This window comes from Littorina saxatilis, linkage group LG2 (genome assembly GCF_037325665.1).
Source record: "Littorina saxatilis isolate snail1 linkage group LG2, US_GU_Lsax_2.0, whole genome shotgun sequence".
NCBI lineage: Eukaryota > Metazoa > Mollusca > Gastropoda > Littorinimorpha > Littorinidae > Littorina > Littorina saxatilis.
This window is the reverse complement of record NC_090246.1, coordinates 33,935,246-33,962,277: the sequence shown is the minus strand read 5'-3', so window position 1 is coordinate 33,962,277 and position 27,032 is coordinate 33,935,246. Positions and strand designations below refer to the sequence as shown.

General features: G+C 40.0%; 1 protein-coding gene and 1 long non-coding RNA gene across 4 annotated transcripts; one reads left to right on the top strand and one right to left on the bottom strand.

Annotated features, from left to right (window-relative positions):
- Positions 1–581: 581 nt before the first annotated feature.
- Positions 582–16,264, top strand: LOC138958814 (ADP-ribosylation factor-binding protein GGA1-like). 3 transcript variants are annotated; one of them, XM_070330113.1, is made up of 17 exons: positions 582–653; positions 1,171–1,331; positions 3,579–3,677; positions 4,130–4,288; positions 4,866–4,931; positions 5,521–5,601; positions 5,981–6,115; positions 6,619–6,703; positions 7,125–7,235; positions 7,645–7,755; positions 11,460–11,527; positions 11,894–12,140; positions 12,482–12,620; positions 13,378–13,715; positions 14,258–14,424; positions 15,148–15,258; positions 15,838–16,264. In XM_070330113.1, the coding sequence occupies exons 1-17, from the start codon at positions 617–619 to the stop codon at positions 15,928–15,930; spliced, it is 2,208 nt and encodes a 735-aa protein (XP_070186214.1). In that variant the 5' UTR covers positions 582–616; the 3' UTR covers positions 15,931–16,264. The 3 variants fall into 3 exon arrangements, with proteins under 3 accessions (XP_070186214.1, XP_070186213.1, XP_070186212.1); XM_070330112.1 differs by having other exon boundaries at positions 11,882–12,140; XM_070330111.1 differs by having other exon boundaries at positions 11,879–12,140.
- On the bottom strand, positions 8,912–10,722 carry LOC138958816 (uncharacterized). The gene is made up of 2 exons (XR_011453521.1): positions 10,370–10,722; positions 8,912–9,255 (listed from the first exon to the last, which is right to left on the bottom strand). It is a non-coding gene; the product is annotated as an uncharacterized lncRNA (long non-coding RNA).
- Positions 16,265–27,032: the final 10,768 nt, after the last annotated feature.

The following is a 27,032-nucleotide window of genomic DNA, read 5'->3' as shown; positions in this document are numbered from 1 at the left end:
TGCATGCATGCAGATACAAACACACACACACACACAATCAGTGAACTTTTATCAGTCAGGAGCTCAGCCACATGGCAGGCCTGTGTGGTTTTGCAGGTGAACAACTTCATCGCACAAAACATGTAAACCTGAATGAAATTTTTTTTTTTTTTTTAAATCCACCAGTAACTAGGTTAGTAAATCAATATTTCGGCAAATATATTTCTTAAAAAAATAAAGTCAGTTTTACAGTAGAAACATACTCTCGACAGGCAGCCAGAGAGAAAGGCACGCATGTCTGTACACACACACACGCGCGCGCACAGACACATGCACGCACACACAAGTACCGCACGTACCACGGGACACACGGTGCGCTCTCTCAGGCGGTTGTCTCTGCACGTGACCCTTTCGGTCTCTCTTTCTCTCTAAAACCAAAGAAAACGTTAACTAAAAGGATAAGAGAAACACAAAAGAGTACAGATAAAACAACCGCACCAACAGAAAAAACCATGCACAATGTGTTGCCAGTTACTGCATGGTCATAACTAATAAGTGGGCGGGGTCGTAGCAGACGACGCAAATCAATCAGGAAGTACCGTTTTCTCTCACGAGACTTCCTCATGACCGACCCATCATGGCGGAGGAAGACGTCACTTTAGAGCTTCTGCTAAGTGAGTTTTTAGGGTTTCTGTCTTCTTCTGATGTTAGTTTGCAACTCATACACAAACTGCATGATACCTTTGATCCGTAGCGTTGACTCTACTTGATTTTTGGCTAGCGATTCTTCCGTTATACCGAACTAGATAACAACCGGTTGTCGAAACACTGACACTGTGATCCTGCTAACTTGATAAGTTGATTAGAATAGTTAGTGGAAACTGTGATTAAATTGAAGGATAGTTTTCGAAACTTTTCTTCCAGCTGAACCGCTATGTTGTCATTACATTCGGCAAGCCGTGTCTTGTCTTGTTTGATTTAGACGAGTGTAGGACAAAACGGTTGAGTATGAGTAGACAGTAGCAGACGAACGGCTGAAACTATCCTGGTTCTGTTTTCCTCTTGGCAAAGATCACGCCTGCTTCGGCAGTTGCAGATTTGCTTTCATTCTGTTTCACACGCATATTATGCATTGATAGTTAATGCCAACGTTTCATGCCATTAATGTCTGTGCCTGTTATACAATACCAGACAAAGCAACAAGCCCAGCATTGCATGATGATGACTGGGATGCCATTGCTGCCTTTTGCGACCAAGTGAACAAGGAACTGGAAGGGCCACAGTTTGCTGTTCGACTACTGGCGCATAAAATACAATCTCCCACAGAGCGTGAAGCGCTATGCGCTCTCAGCGTAAGTTCTTTTCTGGCATTTTTGCAACAACCTCAAAGTTAATTAATGTGCCTGGACCTGCAGTAGGTGCATGTTATTCTATCCCCAGTCACTCAATGTCACACACACACATGCATCACACACGTGCGCAGCCAGTCAACCACCGACTCAATAAGAATCTTGCATAATTAAGTTCCACAAACACAAATAGTAGTATAAGAGGAAATATTATTGTTCACTTATAAACATATTTATCACACACACTTCTAAGTTAATGACCTGCTGGAGTAAATGGCTTATTTATCGAGCTAGGTAATAAGGGGAATACTCAAATAATCAACTGAGTCCAGCCGTAGATAGAAATCCCGACGATGTAGACGTAGACGATAGAATGACGACAGTTAAAGGTGAAGCAGAAGACTGCGCAGACGTAGATGAAGATGTATATATGTAGGTGAAATGTCATCTTCCGGTTAAAGTTAACACCAGAACTTGGTTGTTTCAGTCTTCAGGTTAACGACAGGCGACCTGGAATAGGCGTACAGTTAGTTTCATAGTCAATATCACGCTACCCTTTACCCAGCCCGTCTTATGCCAATAACTCCAAAGCAGGATTATATGGACAATGGCAATACCGATTAACACACTCATATACCCAAATCACTCATACTGGTAACCATTTAAACATATTCAAATTAATGTTTAAACTAGCAACTAGTCTCAATATAACAACACGATTTAACAATATTTCTTAAATATAATCATAACTATCATAGGCAAAGTACAACAAGTATACAGAAACCCATTATACTACACTTGCAAACAAACAAACAAACAACAAACAAACGGCCGGTCGACTCGGACGTATGCACCAAAGTAACAAACTACATGTCCCTAAAGTTATTTCCTATAACTCCGATACATATATTACAAATAAAGACTCACCGCATCTCGGCCGCATGTACAAGACAAATCATTATGCCCTTCCCCAGTCCGATCTCTGAAACCGGACCTACAGCTGCTGTAGCTGGATTCACTGCTTGGAACGCAAGCCTTCCCCGAATGAAGTATTATTTCCCAGTTTCTAAATTCATATATCAAATGAACACAGTTCACAAACATTTACAACGTAAACTACGAAAAACACGAGAAAACCCATATAGCGCGCACACACAGGCAGTAAAGCCCAAACACCAACACAGGCGCTTGCAATCGGTCTTTCCTACATACAACAGCCGCTTGTGACACTCAACTGTCTTTGAAAGATGACACTTATAACTGTTAACATTGCAAGAAAGTTAATGATATTGTGAGACTGAGACATGATGATTCTGGACTAGATGCTCAAGTTAAACAGTTAGTGAGTTACTGCTGAGTAATGATCGATATCTGCTCGTGCTACAGCTAAAGAAAGTCCTGCAGTTTTGTTTATTTTTTGCACATTTTTGAGTCACTTGAGAAAAAGTGACTCTATGTAATCGGTCAGTGTTAGTCTGTCCGGCCGGCCGTCCGGCCGGCCGTCCGTAGACACCACCTTAACGTTGGACTTTTCTCGGAAACTATCAAAGCGATCGGGCTCATATTTTGTTTAGTCGTGACCTCCAATGACCTCTACACTTTAACGATGGTTTCGTTGACCTTTGACCTTTTTCAAGGTCACAGGTCAGCGTCAAAGGAAAAATTAGACATTTTATATCTTTGACAAAGTTCATCGGATGTGATTGAAACTTTGTAGGATTATTCTTTACATCAAAGTATTTACATCTGTAGCCTTTTACGAACGTTATCAGAAAAACAAGGGAGATAACTAGCCTTTTCTGTTCGGCAACACACAACTTAACGTTGGGCTTTTCTCGGAAACTATAAAAGTGACCGGGCTCAAATTTTATGTGAACGTGACTCATTGTGTTGTGAATAGCAATTTCTTCCTGTCCATCTGATGCCTCATATAATATTCAGAACTGCGAATGTGACTCGATCGAGCGTTTGCTCTTCTTGTTTGTATTGTTATGGAGCAAGTAGTAGTAATACCAATAGTACCAGTATAAACGCTACACAGTATATCGTGCCACATTCCTTGTAACTTGAGATGAGCAATCATAAATCAGACATATACTTCTGCACTAGCTGACAATGACATTAACATTACAAAAACTATACATGTTTTTGAATGAATCAAGATATGAATGAACCTGAATTCATTCATGGAAGATGTGTAGTTGAGAATTAATCACATTAAGGTTTGACTTCTTGTGTTTCTTATTGCAGACTTTAGAAGCCTGTGTGAAGAACTGTGGTAGGACTTTCCATCAGGAAATAGGAAAGTTCAGATTTCTGAATGAAATTATCAAGGTTGTCTCCCCTAAGGTGAGTTAAATACGTAGGATAAGATGTGTGTGTGTGTGAATGTGTCTGTGTGTGAGTGACGTGCTGCTTTAAGTTTAACGTGAATGATACACTTTGTGTTTTTATACCTGAAGAGAAGTATCAACTGTGTGAGTGTGACTCACTGACTGTGACTTGGATGGAAAATATGACATGACAATTGACATGAACTGATAGAATAGTAATATGAGAATTGATATATAGATCTACCACTGTCGGCATGATACATTTATGTGTTTACACAAAACTGCTTTGTACTTACAAGTTTTGTGAACAGAATTTTGTTTTTGGCATCAGTTGTGCCCTTGCAGGGTCTGATGAGTGTAAATTGTAATTGGTTTTAACACACAAATGAAAATGTACAGGTTCATGGAGTTGCTTATGTTGCGTGTTCAAAGAACTGATGACACTTCTTCTTATTTGTATTTTTCCAGTATCTGGGTACTAAGGCGACTGAGCGAGTCAAGAAGCGATGCATAGAGCTACTGTACAGCTGGCATAAGGGTTTGCCTCATGAGGCAAAGATTGGTGAGGCCTACAAGATGCTAAAGACTCAGTGCATTATAAAGGAAGATCCGACATACATGGATAAGGTATTTATAATTATGTTGTTCGTTGTTATTTTAATTATTTGTCTAATTCCTGGAGACTCTTATCAATGTTTGAACATCCATCCCTATTTGCATGATGTCATGTGTGTACAAGTAAGATCCCAACTTGACAGCAAAAGTCTCCTGGCTACAAAAACATAATCACACTCAGGCAGAAAAAAGGAGGGAACAAAATTGGTTGGTGTTTTACTACGGCCTCTCCGAATTTCCCTAAAGGAAACCTAACAAGACTATATGAAATGGCTTTGCGTTACAAACGAAACAATAAAAATCAACCTTTGCCTTTGTGAATATTTGTTGTGTCTTAAATTTTATTCGACTGTTAGTGTTAGAAAGGTTATCCACTTCCCTGCCAAATGGACAGTTTGACTTTTCTTGAGATCATTTTGATTATTTAGTAGACTGTTGACCACAGACACACACCACTAAAATCGAACTCACAAATGTCAAGAGGATTTTTGCTTCTGCTCCACAGAGTAGCATGCATGAGGTTGATTGCTTGAAAATGAAGATGTTCTTGAAAATAAAGATGTTCATTATTCAACTTTTTCACTTTCAGACATTTGACCCTTTTCCTCCTCCGAAGCCCAGAAGAGCTGAATTTGAAGACGAAGAGAAAGCCAAGGTATCTTTAAGATCTTTGAAAATGTTGTCTGCACAAATTACATAAATTGTATAATAATGTTGTTTGTGTTTCTCAAAATTATTTGACGATCCAATAGGATGTTTTCCAGTGGCTCTTTGTCAGAGCACAAGTCATGCAGTGCTGTTCCCAGACACAGAAGACAATTCAGTTGGACCTGGATTCAAAATTTGTATCAGTCACAATGTCCTGGCTGCACAAAATTGTTGAGACAAAAGACATCCTGTGTGTCAAAACTATCAGACATTCTGCTGGCTGGGGGTCAGAACAATGTGTCAGATTAAAAAAAAATCTAAAAAGTATGCGTACATGACCAACGACCTAGGACTGGGAAAAACACTGGTCATGATTGCATTATACAGTGGAACATCTATTTTAGGACCTCAAAAAATCGGGGAGGGGGGGGGGGGGGGGGGTTCTTGACAGAGATAATGTGAATTCTGTCATGCTCATCATGCATAATACTTTTTCAGTGTGGGTAAGTTGATTGTAATGTAACACCAACATGTTATTATGTAATATTTCATGAATCAACCCTCAAAGATATTCAGTCGTTAAATGTTCATTGCAGCAACTGTCACGTTTACTGAAGAGCAAAAACCCTGATGATCTGCAAGCTGCAAATAGACTTATCAAGAATATGGTGAAAGAAGTAAGTGTCTGATTGTGGGGGTGCGTACACTTTGATTTTTGTTTGTCTGTTTGACATTGAGGGCTTTTTGATACATGTGGTGGGTCTCTGTTTCCCTTTTAATGAGAGCCATCTGTCAGCAAAATCGTGTATGACTGATCTCAGTGTTATTTGTTGGTTGTAGCTTTTTGGAGCCATAGTTGCCACATGCCATGGAAAGCTGTTCTGTTTGTCGGTTTGGTTTGGGTGGTTGGTTGTGTGTGTGTGCGCGCGTGCATGTGTATTTCTTCCTCAGTTTTCCATCACTTTGTCCCCTCTCTGACCATTTTTAACTATTAATCCATTCTCTTTTTGTTTTTATGTACTCATGTAACAACCACAAATTTCATTTTGCCTGCAGGACGTTGAGAAATCGGAGAGGCGATCGCGCAGGATCAACGAGCTTGAGAGTATCAACAACCAGGTGAAGCTTCTGACAGAGATGGTCAACTGCTACGGTTCTTCTTCCTCCAGGGCTGACATTGAGATGATGAAGGCAAGTAGCATTGCTTTCTTATTGTTACAGATCAATCTTTACATCAAAAATAATTTACAAACACGCATATGCGCAGAGATAGACACACATGCATGCTTGTGTGCTCATGCATTTGCACACACATACAGACACACACATACAGACACACACATACAGACACACACATACAGACACACACATACAGACACACACATACAGACACACACATACAGACACACATACAGACACACACATACACAAGCACATAGGGGATTGATCAGGTGCTGGGATTTAGACTAAGCACTTCTGCACTTGGGTCTGTTTAAAGACACAGAAAATAAACAAGCCCGGGAATAACTTATGTATTTTTAGGTTAGTGTGTGTGTGTGTGTGAAGGAAAAAGAGAAGTTGTGTCTGGCCGTACAATTGGCCAGAAAGCGAAAGTTATATAAATAATAGGTCCATGGGGTGTATATATTCATGTGTGTCAAAGATTATTTACAATGTGAGCTTTTTGTTTGCAGGAGTTGTATGAAAACCTTGAGAAGCAACGGCCAAAACTGTTTAGGCTGGCTAGTGAAACTGAGGAACATGAAAGTGATGCAATAAGTAAGTGGTTTGCCGCTGTGTGTGTGTGAGAGAGTTTTTGTGTATGTGCGTGCTCTCTAATGCCTTTGGGCGCAAGTATGCTCCTATGCATTCACATGTGTTTTCTTCTGCTATGTTAAACTTAAACATGCTGGCTCCCTTGTGATTTTACACATGCTGGCAGCAATGTGGGCTTGGAGAGAGGAGCTTATGTTGACTCTGAATAGCACCAAAATAATCTATGCCAGAGTGGGTGCAGCTTTCGGCAATGTTCATATATTCAGAAAGAAGCACTCTTGAATATTTTTGGGTTTACATTAAAAATTGAATGGTTGATAACTTGATGATGTGACTGTTGGGTTGATCACTTGACATAAGACTTGATAACTTGACTGAGTAACTGACTGGCAGATTGATTCATTGATTCATTGATTCATTTCAGATGAGATTCTGAAGGTGAATGATGCGGTCACAAGGGCGATGTCAATCTACATGGCACGAGTGCAAGGTGTGGCTGATGAAAATTGTCAGGTGGAGGAGGGTGCTGCAAGAGGTAAGAAGACCTTAGAGAAATCTTCTGCTTTGATTTAATTATTGTGCAAGGTGGAGTCATGATGCTATGAAAGTTTATCCAGTTAGTTTTGTTGTCCTCAGTAGTTTGCAGATACGTTGACATTTTTTAGGGCTTTATTCTTGTGAATCAGGTTCAGCATCCTGAAAAGTTACTGTTAAAACTAAAGAAAAAGTATTATATTGTAGTATTTTAGTTGAGTTGATTTTAACTTTGGAATTCATTTACTGACTTTTCAGCAAATGAATTTGTAATGTAAAACCACTTGCAAAGTTATCATTTTCTGTAAACTTTGAACTTTCTGCCAAAGAATTTCACTGATTAAATCGATGTCACTGTATTTGTTTGATCAATTCTTGTGTTTGTCTGAAGCCTCTCATTATTCAAACAGATACCTCGCTGCTGGACCTGGGGTTTGACTCCCCTGCGCGACACGCCCAGGGATCTTCCGAACCAGCTTCTGGCGCCTCTGCTATTCTGCAGTCTGACTTCCAGAGTCTAGGTACTGTGGATTGCTTCACTGTGAATGATTAGAGTCATTCATGTTCTTCTTTTTGGTTACTCACTGCATCTCAAATGTTTAGGGCTCAAATTTATGCATATATATATTGCTGTCGACTGATGTTTTCTTGTTACATTTACAAAATGGGCACGATGTAACAGTTGTAACTCCCCTAAGTTTTGGGAGAGGTATAGGAATACCTTTTATCGTACAAAACACTCAGACACAATCAACCACTCTTACTCTAATCACTGACTCCACACCCAGGCAACATTCAAACCAAAGTTTATTATTTACACACACGAAATCACCGCATTCACATTCCCACCCAATCACAATCACTCAAAATCAAAGATAGATGAAGTAGGAAGAATTATCTTAAAGTTTTAACGAAACAAAATGGCTATGAGAATTTATAACTTAATACTAAGAGAACTGTAAATACCCCTAAATATTACCATTTACCACCTTAATTCCCTAATCCCGAAAAATCAAAATGTCTCTTTATAAATTTATCTCAACTCAAAATCCGCTTATCTTCACCTACAGTGATCAATTAACCCCGTTATTTATTAACTAACTATTATTTTTAACTTACATTTACACTAATACCTCGTGATAGGGACTACCGACGTTTACTGCTACACTGCCTTCAACCTTGATGCATAAGATCAACGCCAAACGCAGCTACACATGAAACCAGTAGGCCCAGCCACCAGTAATACTAATTAACTTAACTTTAAATAACAAAACCCTCAATTCTCTTCCACTTATTTCAACACAATAAATGGTACGAACATTAATTCATCAATAACACACTCACATTAATCCACCACGTAACAACCTTACTTCATAACAACAAATTACAATATCACTACATAATTTTCTCTTCGTGCGTAGTGATCATGACGTTTCACATCAAAGTCCAGTTTCAAATCTCGCCGATCCACAAAATCAACCGTCGCTCGAAAAAAATAAAGACACTCCAGATTAATCCCGTTGAAATGTAATTAACCAGGCCTGGTACTAAATTTCTAACCTAATATTTAATTAATAGTCAATTTCTACCTGGTTTCTTCTAACACTTGCAAAATCTTCATGTCTTTAATGTATTTAAACTCACTTGTAGGTCACAGTGCTTATTGAAGCCACAGCTGCATAACTCAGGCACACTGATGCCATAATATATTCTTGTGCACAGACTGCTCGTGGCAATAGAATGCCAGCACCTTCCATCACTTTACCCACTGACGGTGGGCCACCTCACCTCCACAGCTCACACTTGCGACACACCGGTGGTCAAACACCCCACCAACTAACACGCCTTCCTCCCGGGTATAGAGCCGGAAGCCTCTTGCACCCGGAAACTCATGCTGTCTCTTGTGTCGTTCGTCTCTCCTGGCTTGGACTCTCCCACAGCCCCGCTTCTGTGCTTGAACGCTCCACAGCTCACACTTCTATGCTTGAACGCTCCACAGCTCACACTTCTATGCTTGAACGCTGTCGTAGGAACAAAGCCAAGTATAACTACTTGTTCCCCCAACAATACTTAATTATCTCCCCTTACCCACAAAGTCCATAAATTGACTCTCCTAACGACAATATCTCCTTCATTTAACTTCCCATAATTATCAATACTCATCAACTTACAAAGTCCCCTCTTTACTTACTTACTCATTAATTACCATAATTAATTACTTAATTAACCACCCTGGCCATCTCATCAAAGTTACTATTTAACTTTAACCACAACATCATTATCAAAATACCAGAGTCCCAACATGACCAATTATGTAATAATTCTTACAATTTTCACTCCCTTAAATACCTAATTATAGTCTTTACTTTTATACAATTGTAAATACACCATCATCAATATAAATGTACAAAGTATTTACAACTCCCATTTCACAAAGTCAATACAACATGGCTGCCCCCATAATAAACAATTCCTATTCCATTATTTGACCCAACCATTCACAAGCAGCCCTTTCACAAACAACGCCACTTCCCTCACCCCTTATGAATTTAAGTCATATTACATAGTGGCACCTCGTTCTTCCCTCTTTCTCTAACCGTGATGACGTCACATATTCAAAACCAACCCCCCGTCTTCTGTCTTGACAGTGAACTCCCGTATTTCACCCGACGCCACCTTCAGTTTACATATCTCCGTTTACTCAAACAGCTTGCCTACTTTGCACATCTCATAACACCCGTTTACACCTCCCGCATCTCGTGTCCAATTTTCCGCACTTGCAACTACTACACGACTATTCTCTGGAATAACGCTCTCTACCTTAAATTTACCCTCCACAAAAATAAATCCTTCCCACACATGAGTTCACTCGCAGTAACTGCTGACCCCTCTTTTCTTCTTTCCACCAGCCTACTCGCTCTCCCCACTTCTTGCACAATGAAAAAAACCTGTCCACCCCCTTTCCCTCGTCTCCCATTCCCCCTCTCCCCTTTCTACCCCAGACACCCTACACATAAAATGACACCAACCAAGGAAACTAAAAAACTAAAACTCTCTCATACACAAACACTACCGAACCAACAAATTTTGACCCTGAGCACGGAAGGAGAGAAAAACTACAGAATTTCAACACACCTTGCCGTTCGAGGACTGACCACCCGTAGAACCCTTGAAGCCACACCAAGACAGCTGGAACACAACTTGTCTCCGGGGTTGTATAAAACATCAACACGCCGGTCGGCCGGATAGAGCATTCACATCAACCATCCGTTTCCTTCACAGTTTTACACAGCAGTGACCTTCGAGCCTGTGACTCGTTCACGCACCACGCAACACCACGTGCGTGAATACCTTCCCGCGATTGGCTGTCCATCCCCACGGACACACACCGAGTCACTGTATAGGCACTCAGCTAAGCCAAAACCGCACGAAACCCAGCTCATGCACGAATTACAAAATAAGTCATGGCTGGACTTGGGCAGAGTTTGTGACAACAGTAACAAAAGGGTTTGATCCAGTTTAGCTGTTAGGCAAGTGAGATGAGACGTTTAATTAGAATTTGTCAGCGCATTTGTTTTGGTGAACAAAGGGAAGCAAGAGCTCTAATTTGAACAATATTATTATATGAGATGAGCCACTATGTGGACTGGGTGGCCGAGTGGTAACGCACTTGCGCTCGGAAGCGAGAGGTTGCGAGTTCGACCCTGGGTCAGGGCGTTAGCAATTTTCTCCCCCCTTTCCTAACCTAGGTGGTGGGTTCAAGTGCTAGTCTTTCGGATGAGACGAAAAACCGAGGTCCCTTCGTGTACACTACATTGGGGTGTGCACGTTAAAGATCCCACGGTTGACAAAAGGGTCTTTCCTGGCAAAATTGTATAGGCATAGATAAAAAATGTCCACCAAAATACCCGTGTGACTTGGAATAATAGGCCGTGAAAAGTAGGATATGCGCCGAAATGGCTGCGATCTGCTGGCCGATGTGAATGCGTAACGTATTGTGTAAAAAAATTCCATCTCACACGGCATAAATAAATCCCTGCGCCTTGAATATGTGCGCGATATAAATTGCATAAAAAAAATTTAAAAAAATCCCTGCGCTTAGAACTGTACCCACGGAATACGCGCGATATAAGCCTCATATTGATTGATTGATTGATTGACTATGTCACATCATCTATGAGTGACAGTGGCTCATATGATTGATATGATTGTGTTGTGTGTGCAGGTTTAGATGATGTCCCTCCTGCAGGCTCCCCTTATAATCAGCTCACTGGTCTCTTTGGTGCACAACAGGTAACTACTGCAACACAAGGAGGAGAGAATGAGAGAGAATATGGATGTGTGTGTATGTGCATACGCATAGGTATGTGTGTGCACATGGCTGTGTGTGTGTTTTAAAGGGATAGGGTGGAAGGAGTTGGGAGAGAGAATGTGAGTGTGTATGTATTTGTGTGTCTTTATGCATGAATCTGTCAGTGTTGTTTGTGTGTGTATATGCACGTTTATGTACGCGCATGCATGCATTAATTCAAACGTATTTTGGTCAGTGTCACCATCTCTTTACATCATGTATTCATACAGAAACTTTTTTTTTTTAGCAGAAAAGCGTCCCCCGTCTTAACATCACCAATCTGTCTGTCTCAGCAGCAACAACAACAGCAACAACAACAACAGCAACAACAACAACAGCAACACCAGGCGGCCATGGGAGGGGGACTGGGTGCTGCAGGCATGCCCGCCCACAACATGATGGTGGGAGGTGGTTTCCGACCCCCTGTCATGGGACAGAACATGCCCCCTGCTTATGCTATGCCATCTGCTGTGTTTCCATCTCAGCAGCAGCAGCAGCAGAAGGCTTTGCATCAGTTAGGCAACCTGTCCTTGGTACAGACATCTGTGTTTTCTGGTGAGTTTAGGATGGTTTACTATTGGGTTTTTTTGTGTGTGTTTGTGTGCTAAATACCTTTGAGCTCTTTTCTTTGTGGTTTTTTTAACATTTTTTTTTTACCTTGTATAGGATAAAATAAGAGAAAGAAGACTGTGCATGCATACACACAGGGAGAGGCGTGGAGATAGCTCAGTCGGTAACGGCACTGGCTTTAAAACCAGTTGCCACTGTCGGCTTGGGTTCAACCCCCAGGTTCGACAAGGGATTTCTTTCTTTGTTACTGTTTTTGTTGTCTTCAACACTGTACAAGCAATGATAATTTATAACAAGTGTGATCTGAAAAGATATAATATTTACAGGGACCCCCTCAGCATCTGCTGCAACAGCATCATCATCAGGAGCAGCTGCAGGGCCATCAGCCATGGCCGACCTAGATGCTTTTAGCGAGTCTCTGCTGGAGAAAAATCGCAGCAAAGATTTTGTAAAACCTCCTGTTGGGTATGTGCGCTTTTGACTTATAGAGTCTGATTATTGGATTGATCTTTTAAAAAAATTAGTATTCTTCTTTTATTCATTGATTGTTTCTCTTCAGTGCAATAAATGTTTCACTGATGTAATTTCAGACAGGTATCATAGTTTGCAATTAAGTGATACTTAAAGTGAAGTCTGTCTGAAAGCTTGTAATTGAATTTTCTCTGGCTGTCAGCACTCAAAATTGAGGTATATATGCATGAGAAACAAAAAAGATTTGTTACTCATTGCCGGCGAAAAAAAACCTGCCTGTGTTACTGTTTAAATGTAGTCTCGTGACCCTTGGCGGAGAAACAGCTCAGTCGGTTGCGGCGCTGGCTGCAAAACCAGTTGTCTTTATTGGTGTGGGTTCGATCCCAGTATTCGGGGAAGGATTTATTTTCCAGTCAACTTTGTTCTGATTCTCTTCGGTGTCCAAACACACCCGTATGCACGCATATGAACCCAAGTTCACAGTGAAAGTCTCAGGGCTTGGAAACATGAATACACGCATGCAGGGGGAAAAAAGGGGGTAGCGCCGTACTGTATGGCAGCTCGCTTTCCTCAGTGAGAAAGCAGCCCGAATTTCCATGAGTGTAGCCTCACAGGACTGTATGAAATCTTATCCTTGATCCTTGATCCTTATCATGCTATGTCAAAATAAATCACAAGGGTTGTATTCAGAAGCACAAAGATAAAATTATGTGTTACAATGAGCATTAAAAATGTTCGTGTTAATGTGCAGCCCACCACCGAAAATGTCCATGAATCAGCTGGCTGCATCAAAAGTAGCACCACCCCAACAACAACCACCTCCACCGCAATCATCGTCCACGTCGCTTCTTGACTCCGAGATAACGCCGTCCCCAGTGTTGGCTCCTGTCACCTCTGCCTCACAGAATTCTCTGCCTGTGTCCAACACAAACACGAACAATGTCGACCACCCTGCGCTGTCTCTGATGGACAAAGACGATGATGATTCCATCTTCTCAGAAATGGTCAGCGCGCCCATCCCACCACCGCCATCGCAGGAGTTGCTCCCCTTGACGGATGTGTTTGTTGCTCTGGAGAGTATAAAACCAGGTATGAAACCGTTGTTAGGTTTCTGCGGGCATCGTTAGTGTGATTTGTGTAGACTGTTTGATGCAAGCTGCAGTCATAAGGTCAAGACTTGGGTGGAGGATTTTGTAGAGGACTTGACTGAGGAAGAGAAATGCATGTCTTTTACACGATGTGTGCACATGCAGCTGCAGCCTAACACAAGTCAACACTAAGATTTCACAAATTTTGACAGGGGGTGATAAGAAAAAAAACACAATTTATATATCATTGCATGTAGAGGCAAAGGAGTTTGAGCTCTAGAAGATTAACTGTGAAAGGAAAAGCAATGTTAATATCTTATGGAAAGGAAAAGGGAAAAAGAGTCTGCCAAGTCATAGATCATAGTATAAGAGGGGAACAAATTGTAGCACTAGGGGGAAACCAAGGAAAGGCTTTTGAATCCAACATAAACTGGATTTGATCATTAGAGTGGACTGAAGATGACCCAAAATACACAAGGGTCATTATTTATACTCCTCGCTCTCTTCACAAAACATTTTCACAATCTTTCTGTCGCTTTGCAGCAGAAGACGTGTCCCCAGTGACAGCCTACGACAAGCACAGAATCAAGAGCATGATCCACTTCAGCACGAATCGCCCGAGGCCCGACGTCCTGGTCATGGTGCTATCTACGCTCAGCACCAACTCTAAGGCGGTGAAAAACTTCATGTTTCAGGCTGCGGTGCCCAAGGTTAGAGAAAGTACACCACTTAGGAATTTTGCGCTGAATGGATTTTCTTAGTGACACCTATGTCAATCTGTGAAATTAATTCTTAAAAAAAAAAATGTCCACTCCTACTAGAAGCAGCCAGGGTACTGATCTTTGGTTTATGTCCAAATTGAAGGATGTTCTTGCGCTGTGTAAAATCCTGGACAGATCTGAGGGGGTGTACTTTATTGCTTAGAAAGACGTTACCTGTAAAATGGAAGTGACTTTCACAGTTTGCAATGCGTGACACCATCAGTCTGTGTGTGTATGTCATTTCAGCTGAAAGACAGAACAGTCAGTGTGTAATCGTTCAACCACATACCTAGCTGGTAGCTGTATTCAGCAAGCATGGGCACAGCATCACAGTATGTCTACCCCGTGTGCATGTGCTGTTTCTGTGGAAGGATCTTCATTGGACTCACTTTAAAATCTCAGTAGTAACTTGTACTAATAGCCTGACACAAAGGGTTTTTTCATTGAATTTTGAGAACATTTAGGAAATAAAAACACATGATTGAAGATTTCTAGAGCAGGCAGCAGAATATTCTTCTAATCATTTTTTCCATACTTATTCGCAGATACAGTCACTCATCTCTGGCGGACAGTGACATTTATCTTTTACAAGATGAGGTGTGCATGGAATTAATTATGTTTTAGAGTAAATACCAAACACTAGAGTATTCAATACATCTGTTGTTGTTTCAGGCGATGAAAGTAAAGCTTCAGCCACCGTCAACAACAAATTTACCTGCATACAACCCTATTCTACCCCCATCTGCCATCACTCAAGTTCTTCTTGTTGCTAACCCTCGTAAGGTAAGGGGGTGAAGCTGTTTGTATATATAGTTATATATATTATATAGTTCTTCTTATACATAGACTTTCACCAACTGTACATTAACAAAGTTGGGGTTGTAAGGTAGTGTATGTGTGTGTGTGTGGGAGAGAGTGTGTATGAGTGTGCTGAACGGAGCTACATTTGTGTCCAAACGTGGCACTTAACTTTACATTCTATGTACAAGCACTAAGGTAATATATTGTACTACGTTGCAAGCCCCTGGAGCAAAGTTTTGATTAGTGCTTTTGTGAACAAGAAACAATTGACAAGTGGCTCTATCCCATCTCCCCCCTTCCCTCCGTCGCGATATAACCTTGAATGGTTGAAAACGACGTTAAACACCACATAAAGAAAGAAAGAAAGATGTACAAGCACATTTTGAGGGCATTTAGTATACTATAAGAGCAAGATTTCAGTAATTGTTTTTCTTGTTTATTTACCATTTCTTCTCCTGCGTTCCCGGTTTCTTTACACATGCGTCTCTAATTCACAGCTGTCTTAGCCCATCCGCACCACATTTTCTCCGTCACTCTCTACAACTGTTGCTTGGTGTGCAGGAAAAAGTGCGGTTAAAGTTCAAGATATCCTATGTTCTGGGAGAGGAGCCTATTACCGATGTGGGTGACGCAGAGGAATTCCCTATACAATGACAAGAACACAAAATTGCAAGCCATTCGTTGCTTTCTTGGAACACATTAAAGGAGAGAGAACATCCCATGTTGGACCCGAGCTGACTAAAGACAGACAGAATGATTCCGGTTGCTTCTTTCTTCTCCATCTTTGCAAACTGGATTGGAGGTTTTGTTGTTGTGTTGGAGCATGGGACGTATGGTTGCACAGGAGGCCTATTAGAAGACAAAACTGTGATACAATATGTGTGGGCAGACGTTTGTGGCAAAGCTGGTCTTTCCTGTGCTGGGAACAGTTTGCAAAGGAAGTGATTCCTTTTTTTTCTGTTAATTGTGTGTGGATTTTTTGAGGAGGGGGGGGGGATGGGGTAGTTATGGGGGGGGGGGGGGGGAGGGTGGGGGGTGAGTGCAATTTCACGCAGATTAATTCTACAAATGAGATGATGATGAGACACTACAAAGAGAGCAGAGATGGATCAATGAGTTTGACTTTCTTTTGAAATTTAAAAGTTTTGTTAATCTATTGGTAAAAGGGTAGGAGTGGGTTAGGAGGTTACATCTCTTGTGTCAAGTTATGTGGGGTGTGAAGCACTGACTGAATTTGATGCAGTGATCACTCGCTCGCTCACTTGCTTACTCATTCATTCAGACAATATTGTCCTGTGCGTCAGTGTGTATGGAGAGGAAGTATTGACAGTAGAAAACAAACAAAATCTTGCTTGTTAGATTATATTTTTACAAAAATGAAAACAGTGGATCCTGCATGCATTAAAGTTGTACATTTTACTTTTAGTTGTTTGTTTCTGACTTATTCAGATCTTCAACTTTCTCGATCTTTGATCAGGTCAACATTCCGTACGTTTATAAATTAGTGAATATGGTTGGCTTGAATGGTAAATGGATATTTTACAACCTGAACCTCTTTATAGCTGCTTCAGAAAAAAGAAAAGCAGAGATGTTTCAGTGACAATAAAAAAAGAAACAAAGAAAAAAGTGTTTTCAGTTTGTACATTTTCCCTTCAGTTTACATGTATATGGTTTTTAAAATGTGTTGAATTCAGACTCTCAGTTTTTGGTTAAGGAATTGTCAAGATGAGTGCGTTGCATTGTATTAAAAGTGTCAAGCACTCATATTCATAAACTATGCTCCCTATCATAATAAACCATCAGATAGTTATCACTGATGCTATTAAAATGCAAACAGATGCCATTAAAATGCAAACAGATCTTAGTTCACTTGCCAGTTAAGCCCCCTTCAGTGCAAACACTTATGTCACATGTTGGAGGAGGTATGATCTGTAAAATTCACCATCTCCATCACACACTAGAAGAGCTGGTATTTCACAATTTTTTTTTACTGCAGAAAACGTTTTTCCACCTTTGATTATTGTTTCTGCATGTGCAACTGTGAACCAACATCTCAGATCTGTTAACCACAGCACGTATAAATATATGCTAATGAAATGTTCATCAGGTACATTATATGCTAATGGTTATAATGAAGTCACTGCGTCTCGACTAAAACATATGATCAACTACATAGAATGTACATACGTAGCTAATTTCTTTCATATAAATAATTCAAATATTCAATATAAAAAAAAAAGTAACATATTAAAATATTTATTACATGGATATTCAATGTGTTCATTCTGAGCTTTTTCTCCTTCATCTTTCCTTGATGGTGTGGAGACCCCCCGCGGGTTAGGGGGAAGAATTTACCCGATGCTCCCCAGCATGTTGTGGGGGGCGACTGGCGGATTCTGTTTCTCCTTTTGCCCTTGTTAAGTGTTTCTTGTGTGGAATATGGTCAATGTTTGTAAGGATTTTGGTCAAGCAGTGTGTAGGAAATGTTGAGTCCTTTGTGCTGGAAACTTGCATCCTCCCAGTGAGGTAATATATTGTACTGCGTTGCAAGCCCCTGGAGCAATTTTTTGATTAGTGCTTTTGTGAACAAGAAACATTTAACAAGTGGCTCTATCCCATCTCCCCCCTTTCCCCGTCACGATATAACCTTTGTGGTTGAAAACGACGTTAAACACCAAATAAAGAAAGAAAGATGGGGTAGAGGGGAGTGGAAATGGATAACAAATTCTTAAGAGGAAACAATGAGTCGACAGGACCAAAATAGTAGTTTCATTATAAATGAGAACTTGTTATTACTGTTGAATATACCTGTGCTCAGTACTTGCACTTGCTACAGAGAAGGTGACTTTGTCATCGAAATGGTAAAATTATGTGCGCTACCATTTTTAATCACCCCGCCATATAGACAACCTTACTGATATTTCAGAGGATAAATGAGCTTTTCAGTTAGCAGTGTCATAAGTGCAAAATTGTTTCAGAAAATCTGTTTTAGAAAATTGCTGTTAATCTATGAGTACGACACACTATAATCTATAAGGGTGGCAAGAGTGTCACATCTGTACATTAATACTGTGAACAAGTTTAGGAATGAGTAAGTATTTTCAGATTAATCTGACCCTAAACATTGTGTGTATGCAATAGAATTCTTTCATATATGACTTGGTGCCAAAAGGCTCGCATAAAGGTGCTTGCGTCATTTAAGCCCAAATAATCAATGACGAAATAAATGGGCGGCTTTCTTTGTACAGGTCGTGTGTGAGAGAATGATTGAATATACAGTGTTTATAATTTCAAGGACAAAAACAGAGCAGTTTTGAAGATATTCACACAAAAATCACTGATACGAACAAAATGTAATCTTTAGAATGCAGACATGTTGGATACCGCCTTTGTTTACATCGATGATGCATCTAAAGACCGCCCAAAATACAATAAAATTCTGTTAATGGACGAGGAAGACATCGTTCTTCACTACCCTAGTGCAGTTGCTCTTGCTTTCAAATTTTACAATTTATTCAAAGCAGGGTGTCGGACGTAAGGCATGTCGTAATGTAAACAGAAAACTTATCACTTTCGCTCGTGAACAGAGTCTCGCCTTGAAATAACAAAAATGATGAAGAGCTGTCTGGGGCCAAATGTAATGCACACAACAAATATGCAGAACTGTACAGATAGTACTTGAGAAACTTTTTTAAACAGATAGTTTGAAGCAGTTGGAATTTTTCGTTATGTCTTATGTCCGACACCTTGCTTTTTAGAAGGGTGAATGGTTTTTTCAAAAACCATACAAGTCATTATCTTTTTCATCTACAGGGCCTTTTTATGCTTTCAAAAGTTTCAGAAAACACAAAAAGTTTTTATCTGCAAAAACCTTTTTTTAAGGGCAACTTCTCTGTCCACATCTTGTGCGCACCTTTTGGTACAAAGTCATGTGTATGTACATTTACCTGGGGACATTGTGCTTTGTTCTCTCCCTTGATCTGCCTGGCGATGCAAATTACGATTTTGTTTATTTGTTTGTTTAGGTGTATGTTAAGGCAATGAGCGGTAGTAAAATTAAACTTGGAGAATACATGGAATAACCTAGTTTTCTGGGTAGTTATTGAACAGACTTATACAAATAAAGGGAAAAAATTAAATACTAATGGAAACAGCCGCCATATTGGATTTCTAGGAAACGGTTTTACAGCAACATCATACATCAGACATGCATAATATTTGGCACAAGGATACACATGACTTGTATCTGCAATCATATAGAACGATATTTTGACTAAAGACTACAGTTGAATTTAAATTAATTTTTGTAATAAGGATTAATGAATTTCTAACTGCATATTCATTAATCTTTATTTCAAAAATTAATTTAAATTCAACTGTAGTTTTTTGTCAAAATATCGTTCTATATGATTGTAAATAACAGTCTTGTGTATCTTTGTGCCAAATATTAAGCATTTCTGATGTATGATGTTGCTGTAAAACCATTTCCTAGAAATCCAATATGGCGCTGTGTATGCCAGTTTCCATTGCGACGGCAATCTATGTCCTTTAGTTTTCGCACTTTTTTATTTCTTTTTATAAGTCACTTCAATAACTACCCAGATAACTAAGTTACTCCATGTATTTTCCATGTTTCATTTTGGTCATTCTAGTGCCGCTCATTGCCTTAAGGAATGTATTTGCTGTACTACACCAATATGGGCAGGATATATTTATGGTGCATGTGGAACTGTACAGGACATCATTGCGCATTTTAAATGCTCAGCTGATCAATGAGTTGTTTGTGAAAGTGAAAAAGAACAGATGATTTTTTGTTGAGTAACATTTCTGAAGAGTGTGATTGCTGAAGTGTAGGTGATGACTGAATTCCTTGCTTGTAAATTGCACAGTATAAATGGTGTGAGGGCATTGTACATTTAACATTTTCCTGTAAACTGATTTTTATTTTTTTTTCATTTTTTTTTCTCTCCCATCTGGTGGGTGTGTATAATGCTTGTGTGTGTGTGCATTTCCTGTTCTTTTTGTCCTGAATTTTGTGTGTTATATTATTACCCTCCTCCACCTCCCACCCCCATTTTTTTTTGAATGTTTATGTTTTGCTCATGTTCTTCTTCCTATGAGCTAGCTCCCTCACCTACTTCCTTATAGACAATGTTGACAAATAACTATCCCACATGTGCAACTATCACACCTGTTTGACGACTTTAACTCTCTTGAGTATGAGGCAAACAGACTATCGGTTCTCAAAATAGATCAGCGGGCAAACACTGATTCAGATCTAAATTTTGTGTATCTGTGGATGCACATGCCAGTTATGAAGTGTCTGCTCAGTATGACTGCCTTTTTTTCTTCTCAAAAACATGCACATGGGAGCTTCTGATTCACTGTGATGCCGTGTTCCCTTGCCTCCAATTCTTCCATAGAGCGTAAAAACCCGGTCAGTTATTTTCCTAAATCTGTTATTCTCTTAAGTCACGATATCTTCTATACTACCCATTCACTCCTCATTGTGTTTGTGTTTCCCTTTTCAGTATTCAAAGTTGTGCTTTCTTTCACATGTTGTAGGACAGAATTTTTAAAAGTTTACTATTATTCTTATGTTTTGTTTCGGCAACTCATATTTTCATGTCATGTACGTATAAGGGAGTCAAACATACCCTCAGTTAAATCTGCAATTGCCTGTAGTGAGGATATGCGTTGCAGCATATAGTATTACAGAAATGAACTACAAAATGTACAGTTGCCTGGCCTAGGTTTTAGTTCATTCTCACCCCATAAACTTACATTCGTATCCCCTCCCTCCCCCCCTACTCCAAACCCCTCACCTGCTCCCCCCTTCACCTACATCTGCATACACACACCATTAAGCTGTCATATTTTATTTATCCTTCCAACTGAGATTCCTGCCGTCGGATTCTTTGTTTTCTTGAAGAGCTGTAGCAATCAGCTTGATAAATAACAAGTTAGTTTGAGACGCGCCACACCTACGCTAGATAAAATCTTTTCTGTTGTGAGCATGTCTTCAGTGATCAGATGAATGATGAGAGGGATGTGCTAATTATTGATTTGTTCTTGGTGATGCTGTTTAGATGATTATTGTCTAGACCACCTGAAGTTTCTTTGTTTGGATCTTAAGTCCTCATTAATTTGTGCAGTGTATGAGTCGGAAGCTTATTTGTTCATATTTATTTTGAAAATGTTTAATATGCCAATAACCGTTTGTTGACAGAGATTGTGAACAAGATTTGTGCGTGTTAATTGCAGACCTTTGTGGCACATACTGCAAACACAGGCAAATCAGTAGATTAGGTGAATTGGACTTCACAAGAAAGTTTGCTTATTTTTGTATACAACTTTTGTACGGCTGGAAATGCAGTGAGCAGAAACCTTTCTTTAGACTCTAGAATCCTAATTCTTTCTTGTTGTTGAATTAATTTGTCAATATAGATTGTGGTATGCCAATATTGGGACTGCGAAATAAAGAAATGGCTTTTAGAGAAATAAGACAGGTGTATTTTCGAACTAGGTCAGTCCGTTTTGGTCCATTCCTTGGGTCTTTTTATTCTGCTGGCAATAAATGGCTAGAGGACATAGAGAGCTTGAGATTATACAGGAGAGAAAGTGATGGAGATCTTTCATTTCTTTGAAAACCTTAACAGAATGAATGTCTTCGTTTGTGTGCAAGGATATGGTATTGCTGTCTACGTGACCTACTTGCTTGAAACAACATTTATTGTGAGACCTGTGAAAGCCTTTGATATTCAGATTTCTCTGCTTAATCTATTTTTCTTATGTTTTGGAATTGTGCTGTAGCCCCCCGCGGGTTAGGGGAATCCCATATTGGTTGGGACGAGAAAGAATTTACCCGATGCTCCCCAGCATGCCGTAAGAGGCGACTAACGGATTCTGTTTCTCCTTTTACCCTTGTTAAGTGTTTCTTGTATAGAATATAGTCAATGTTTGTAAAGATTTTAGTCAAGCAGTATGTCAGAAATGTTAAGTCCTTTGTACTGGAAACTTGCATTCTCCCAGTAAGGTAATATATTGTACTACATTGCAAGCCCCTGGAGCAAATTTTTGATTAGTGCTTTTGTGAACAAGAAACAATTGACAAGTGGCTCTATCCCATCTCCCCCCTTCCCTCCGTCGCGATATAACCTTGAATGGTTGAAAACGACGTTAAACACCAAATAAAGAAAGAAAGAAAGAATTGTGCTGTAATAGGATGGTTGCTGAGTGGGGTTGTCTTTGTTTCTGCATTGGTTGGCCTATTTCATTGAATTTGTTTGGAAGTTGAGTATGTTTGGAAAGTGCGAGTCTGCATGTGTGAGATAAATAAACAGTTACAAATATTAAAATCGCAAACTGCTTTTGTTTAATTGCTTTGATTTGTCTGTTGTTCTTGTGTGTGTTTGTTCCCCCATTTAGAAACCACGTATATATATATACAAACCTCTTCCTTATGGACACTTAACGTTCCTATGCTTACACACACACACACACACACACACACATTCATACACACAGAGAACTCACACACGCCTGAATACCCGAACACACACACACTCACTGAGAATGTGTGAAAAATAAAACGTCAGACAGAGGCTAAAAGTCCCCCCTGTAGTTAAGTATTCTGAAAAGATTTTATTGATCTATTAATTAGTACAGATTACAATCTGGTCGTCATTTTACATACATGAACATGTACACTATTGAATTGTTTCTTTTTCAAGGTTGTGTACTGCAACTTTGACGTAAAAAAAGATTAATTTGCATTATATGCTTAACACATCAAACAGGTGAATTTTTTTTTACACAAACCGGATCAGATTAATAGCTGCCTCAAAATCTGTACATGCTTCATTAAAGCAACTGGCCAAACTAGCGTATTCACACTATTAACTTCAAAGATCTAATTGATTATTACAAGTACTAACACGTTTCTGCACACTAAAGATTATTTCGTAAATTTCAAGAGCCTGAATGCTCTACTCTTTAGAAAACGGTCAGTATAAACATTTACAATATTCTAAGCATTTACAATCTCCATTAATTTAAACATTAAGACAGAAATAAAGAAAACGTGGAAAGGAGGTTGGAGGTATGAACGGACTCGTTTGTATGACGGCAAGAATATGTGTACGACTACGAGTCTGTCAGTTTGATGGTCCTTGGAGATGGGAATGGGTGGACATGGGTTGGGACGTTGCTTTTCTTTCAGCATCTTTGAATGAGTCCAGCTTCATTTAACAGAAATATGAACTTTAAGGACAAAAACAATCGCAGGTAAATGAGGCTTAAGAGTGCTAATGACATGATATAGAAGGGAAGTAAGCCCCTAAATAACTGTGGACAATAAGTTATTGCAAAAGTACATTATATGCGGAACCAGCTCAATGGCACCTAAGAAAACTTTCATCCTCAGAAATTGATGATCATCACAATCTCATACATGTTATCAGACCTGGGAACCCCTGTTTTGTTTTTAGAGTATCCTCAAACAAACTTGGCGTATTTTCAGAAGCACGAGTGTACTCCACACAACATCGATGATTCAAACATGCTTTGCACGGGTACGGGTCCGTTGCACCGTTAATTAAGTGTACCAATACATTTAAAACAAATGCTTCTTTCAATGTTTATTTACAAAAGCTGTAATCATTGATCAAATGCCGAGTTATCAAGTTATTTGTAATCATTAAAATACACAGTGCCCCAGTAAATAGACAGGAATGACACGGATGCGCTCGTGAAGAAAAGTAGTCTAGGAACTTTCCTCGTCGTAATTTTGTTCAACCGACCGTACTGATCGTATTTTAGACAAAAAGGCGAACAAAATAGGGCGAATATGGGTTCTCAGGTCTGTGTTATGTTACTCATTCTCGTAGGACTTCCCAGTTTTGTTCAGGTCTTCAGAGTCTGTCTCCACGCCGTTTTGATCAGACAGTCATTGTCAGTTTTGGCAAGGGTATCAATATTGAAGTTCAACTAACACAGAACATAATTATATAAGTATAAATGAACGTATCGGATGGATAAATAAGTACAGCCAATCTCCTCCGGAAACTCCTCATGAAAAGTTGTTTAAAGCACATTAAAGACTGAGAGAAAAAGAGAGAGAGGGAGGGGATACAGTTTGGGGTGGGGGTGGGGGTGGGGGGGAGGGGGGGGGGTTGGCTGGCGGGTGTTGGTTGGCTGTCTCTTCAACCTATTTGGCTTGGGCCCCCCCCCCCCCCCCCCCCCCCCCCGATACCCATGCGTGTGCGTCTGTGCACGTGTCTGTCTGGGCTGTAGGTCCCAATTAAAGTAGATGAACTGAGGGCATGCAAATCCGATGTTTTGCAATGGGAGACATCTTTAGCCCCTGTCCCCGAAGGGAAATTTATCCGTGACATTCTTTGTACGACATACGGTAATAAAGTAGTCTAGTCAGGAAGCCCACGCCTGTCCTTGGGGTTTTATGCCTTGAGTTGTCCAAACTCTAGCGTGATCCAAGGAAAGGGAAAATATTTGCTCCGGCAGAGCTCTTGCTGTAAACATGTAATGTGTGTACTGAAAAAATTGTGGCATTTTGACAACAAGAACACTGAAGAATAAGAACAACAACAACAACAACAACAACAACAACAACAACAACAACAACAACAACAACAACAACAACAACAACAAACAGTGTTTGGGAACCGACAGTGTCACAGTGCTACGGAGAAATTAAGTCATTCAGCCGTTTCCTAATTTAATACTTTAAGTGTTTTATATCAGGGGCTTTATTTTAAATAATATTCTAATCTAAATCATGATTTACTCCCGGAGAACTCGGACACTGACTGCACCCAGAAAAGAAATTACGACTCTAACCCCCTCCCAAAAAAAAGAATGTCTGGAAATACGAAACCTGGAATTCTTGTTTCTACGTTCCTTTAACAAAAAGGGGAACACATTAGCACGAACCTGTGTAATAAATACATCTCATCTGCAAGCATAAGTAAAAATGCGGCCAAGAAATTAAATCTAGCATGACGGCTGAATCAGTTGTACTGGTCTCGTTAAAATAACACATGATCTGCCTAAAATGCTGGGCGTGTTACATAACTTTCTTGGCATGACTTGTACACACTGCCTTTTAAAATTGTACATGATATTTGCAGACGTCAGGGCGGGGATGTAGCTCAGTCGGTAGCGCGCTGGATTTGTATCCAGTTGGCCGCTGTCAGCGTGAGTTCGTCCCCACGTTCGGCGAGAGATTTATTTCTCAGAGTCAACTTTGTGTGCAGACTCTCCTCGGTGTCCGAACACCCCCGTGTGTACACGCAGGCACAAGACAAAGTGCGCACGAAAAAGATCCTGTAATCCATGTCAGAGTTCGGTGGGTTATAGAAACACGAAAATACCCAGCATGCTTCCTCCGAAAGCGGCGTATGGCTGCCTAAATGGCGGGGTAAAAACGGTCATACACGTAAAAGCCGTGGGAATGTCAGCCCATGAACGAAAAAAAAAAAAAAACCCCAATTGCGGACGTACGTATTCGTGGACTTCCATTTATCAGTTTTGTTACAAAGACTCCTATAACCTAAGACTCTCGTGCCCTCTGCAATCACCGTAAGTATAGGGCGTGTTAGTAACATAACTTTCTGGATATGACTTAAATATACCACGTTTCCGAATCGTACATTATAATTGCTAATTGTGAACTTCTATTCATCAGCTTTGTCACCACGCCCTATAACCTTCTTTTATACTCTCCGCTTCCCCATTTCTGCCCCCCCCCCTGCCCCCCCCCCCCCCCCCATGCTCCCTCTCCGTCTCCCTCTCAACCAAGCAGCTCCGCTCCGTTTTTCCCAGTAAGGAGTTCCTCGCAAAGTAGGAATTCACTTTTTACTTCTTCAAAAGGGAAAGAAGAAAACGAAGAAAAAGATATTTGTATTACAATTCTGATTTTGATGTACAATATCTGGCAGAGTCAAGCAAACAAACAAACAAACAAACACACAAGCAAACAAACAAAGAGCATGATCCAAGTCCAAACAAAGTCCAATAGGAAGAAAAGAAAGCTTATTACAACGTCAGCAGACTATTTTCGTCCAACTTAGACGTCTCTTACTTCAAATCATTTATTATAGAAGTTTGACTTTGTCAGGATAATAAGGAGCCAAATGGGAGAACGACTCGGAAAACATCTTGAGATGAGTCTCACTTGAATATGATGTCCCTTTTTTCAGTTTTTGATATTTTTTGGTGTCTAGAGGCCTCTGCATATACGTCCAATTCAAAGGAGAAAACGTAAGGGAAACATGCATGAAACGCACTGTTACTATCAGTCAAAAACAACAACGCTGGACACATAACTAATTAAAACAAAATGTTTCAACAGGCCAACATGGTCAATTTCCAAAGACACCTCACTCAGCTGGAAATGGGTTTTACTCAGTTTAGTTTTTGTTACCATAATGAAAAAAACTGTTTTGACAATCATATAAAGTGAATAGGGCAGTTTTTTGTTTGTTTTTGTTTTGTCTCATTTACTTTTTCTGAAGTCAACATAATATACCCCTGAAAGACAATATCAAAAGTGTACAACAATTTGCCCCTTTTGCTACATGAACATGATAAATACACTCTCAAGAAAAAATGAAATACTTGAAGAACAAATTAAGTTTGAATGAACGCTTGGCAAAGTAGTTGCAAAACTGTCCGCCAAAGGAGGCAAGAATGAAACTACCGTCAGTTAATGAAAGTCTGGGAAGATATGGCACACA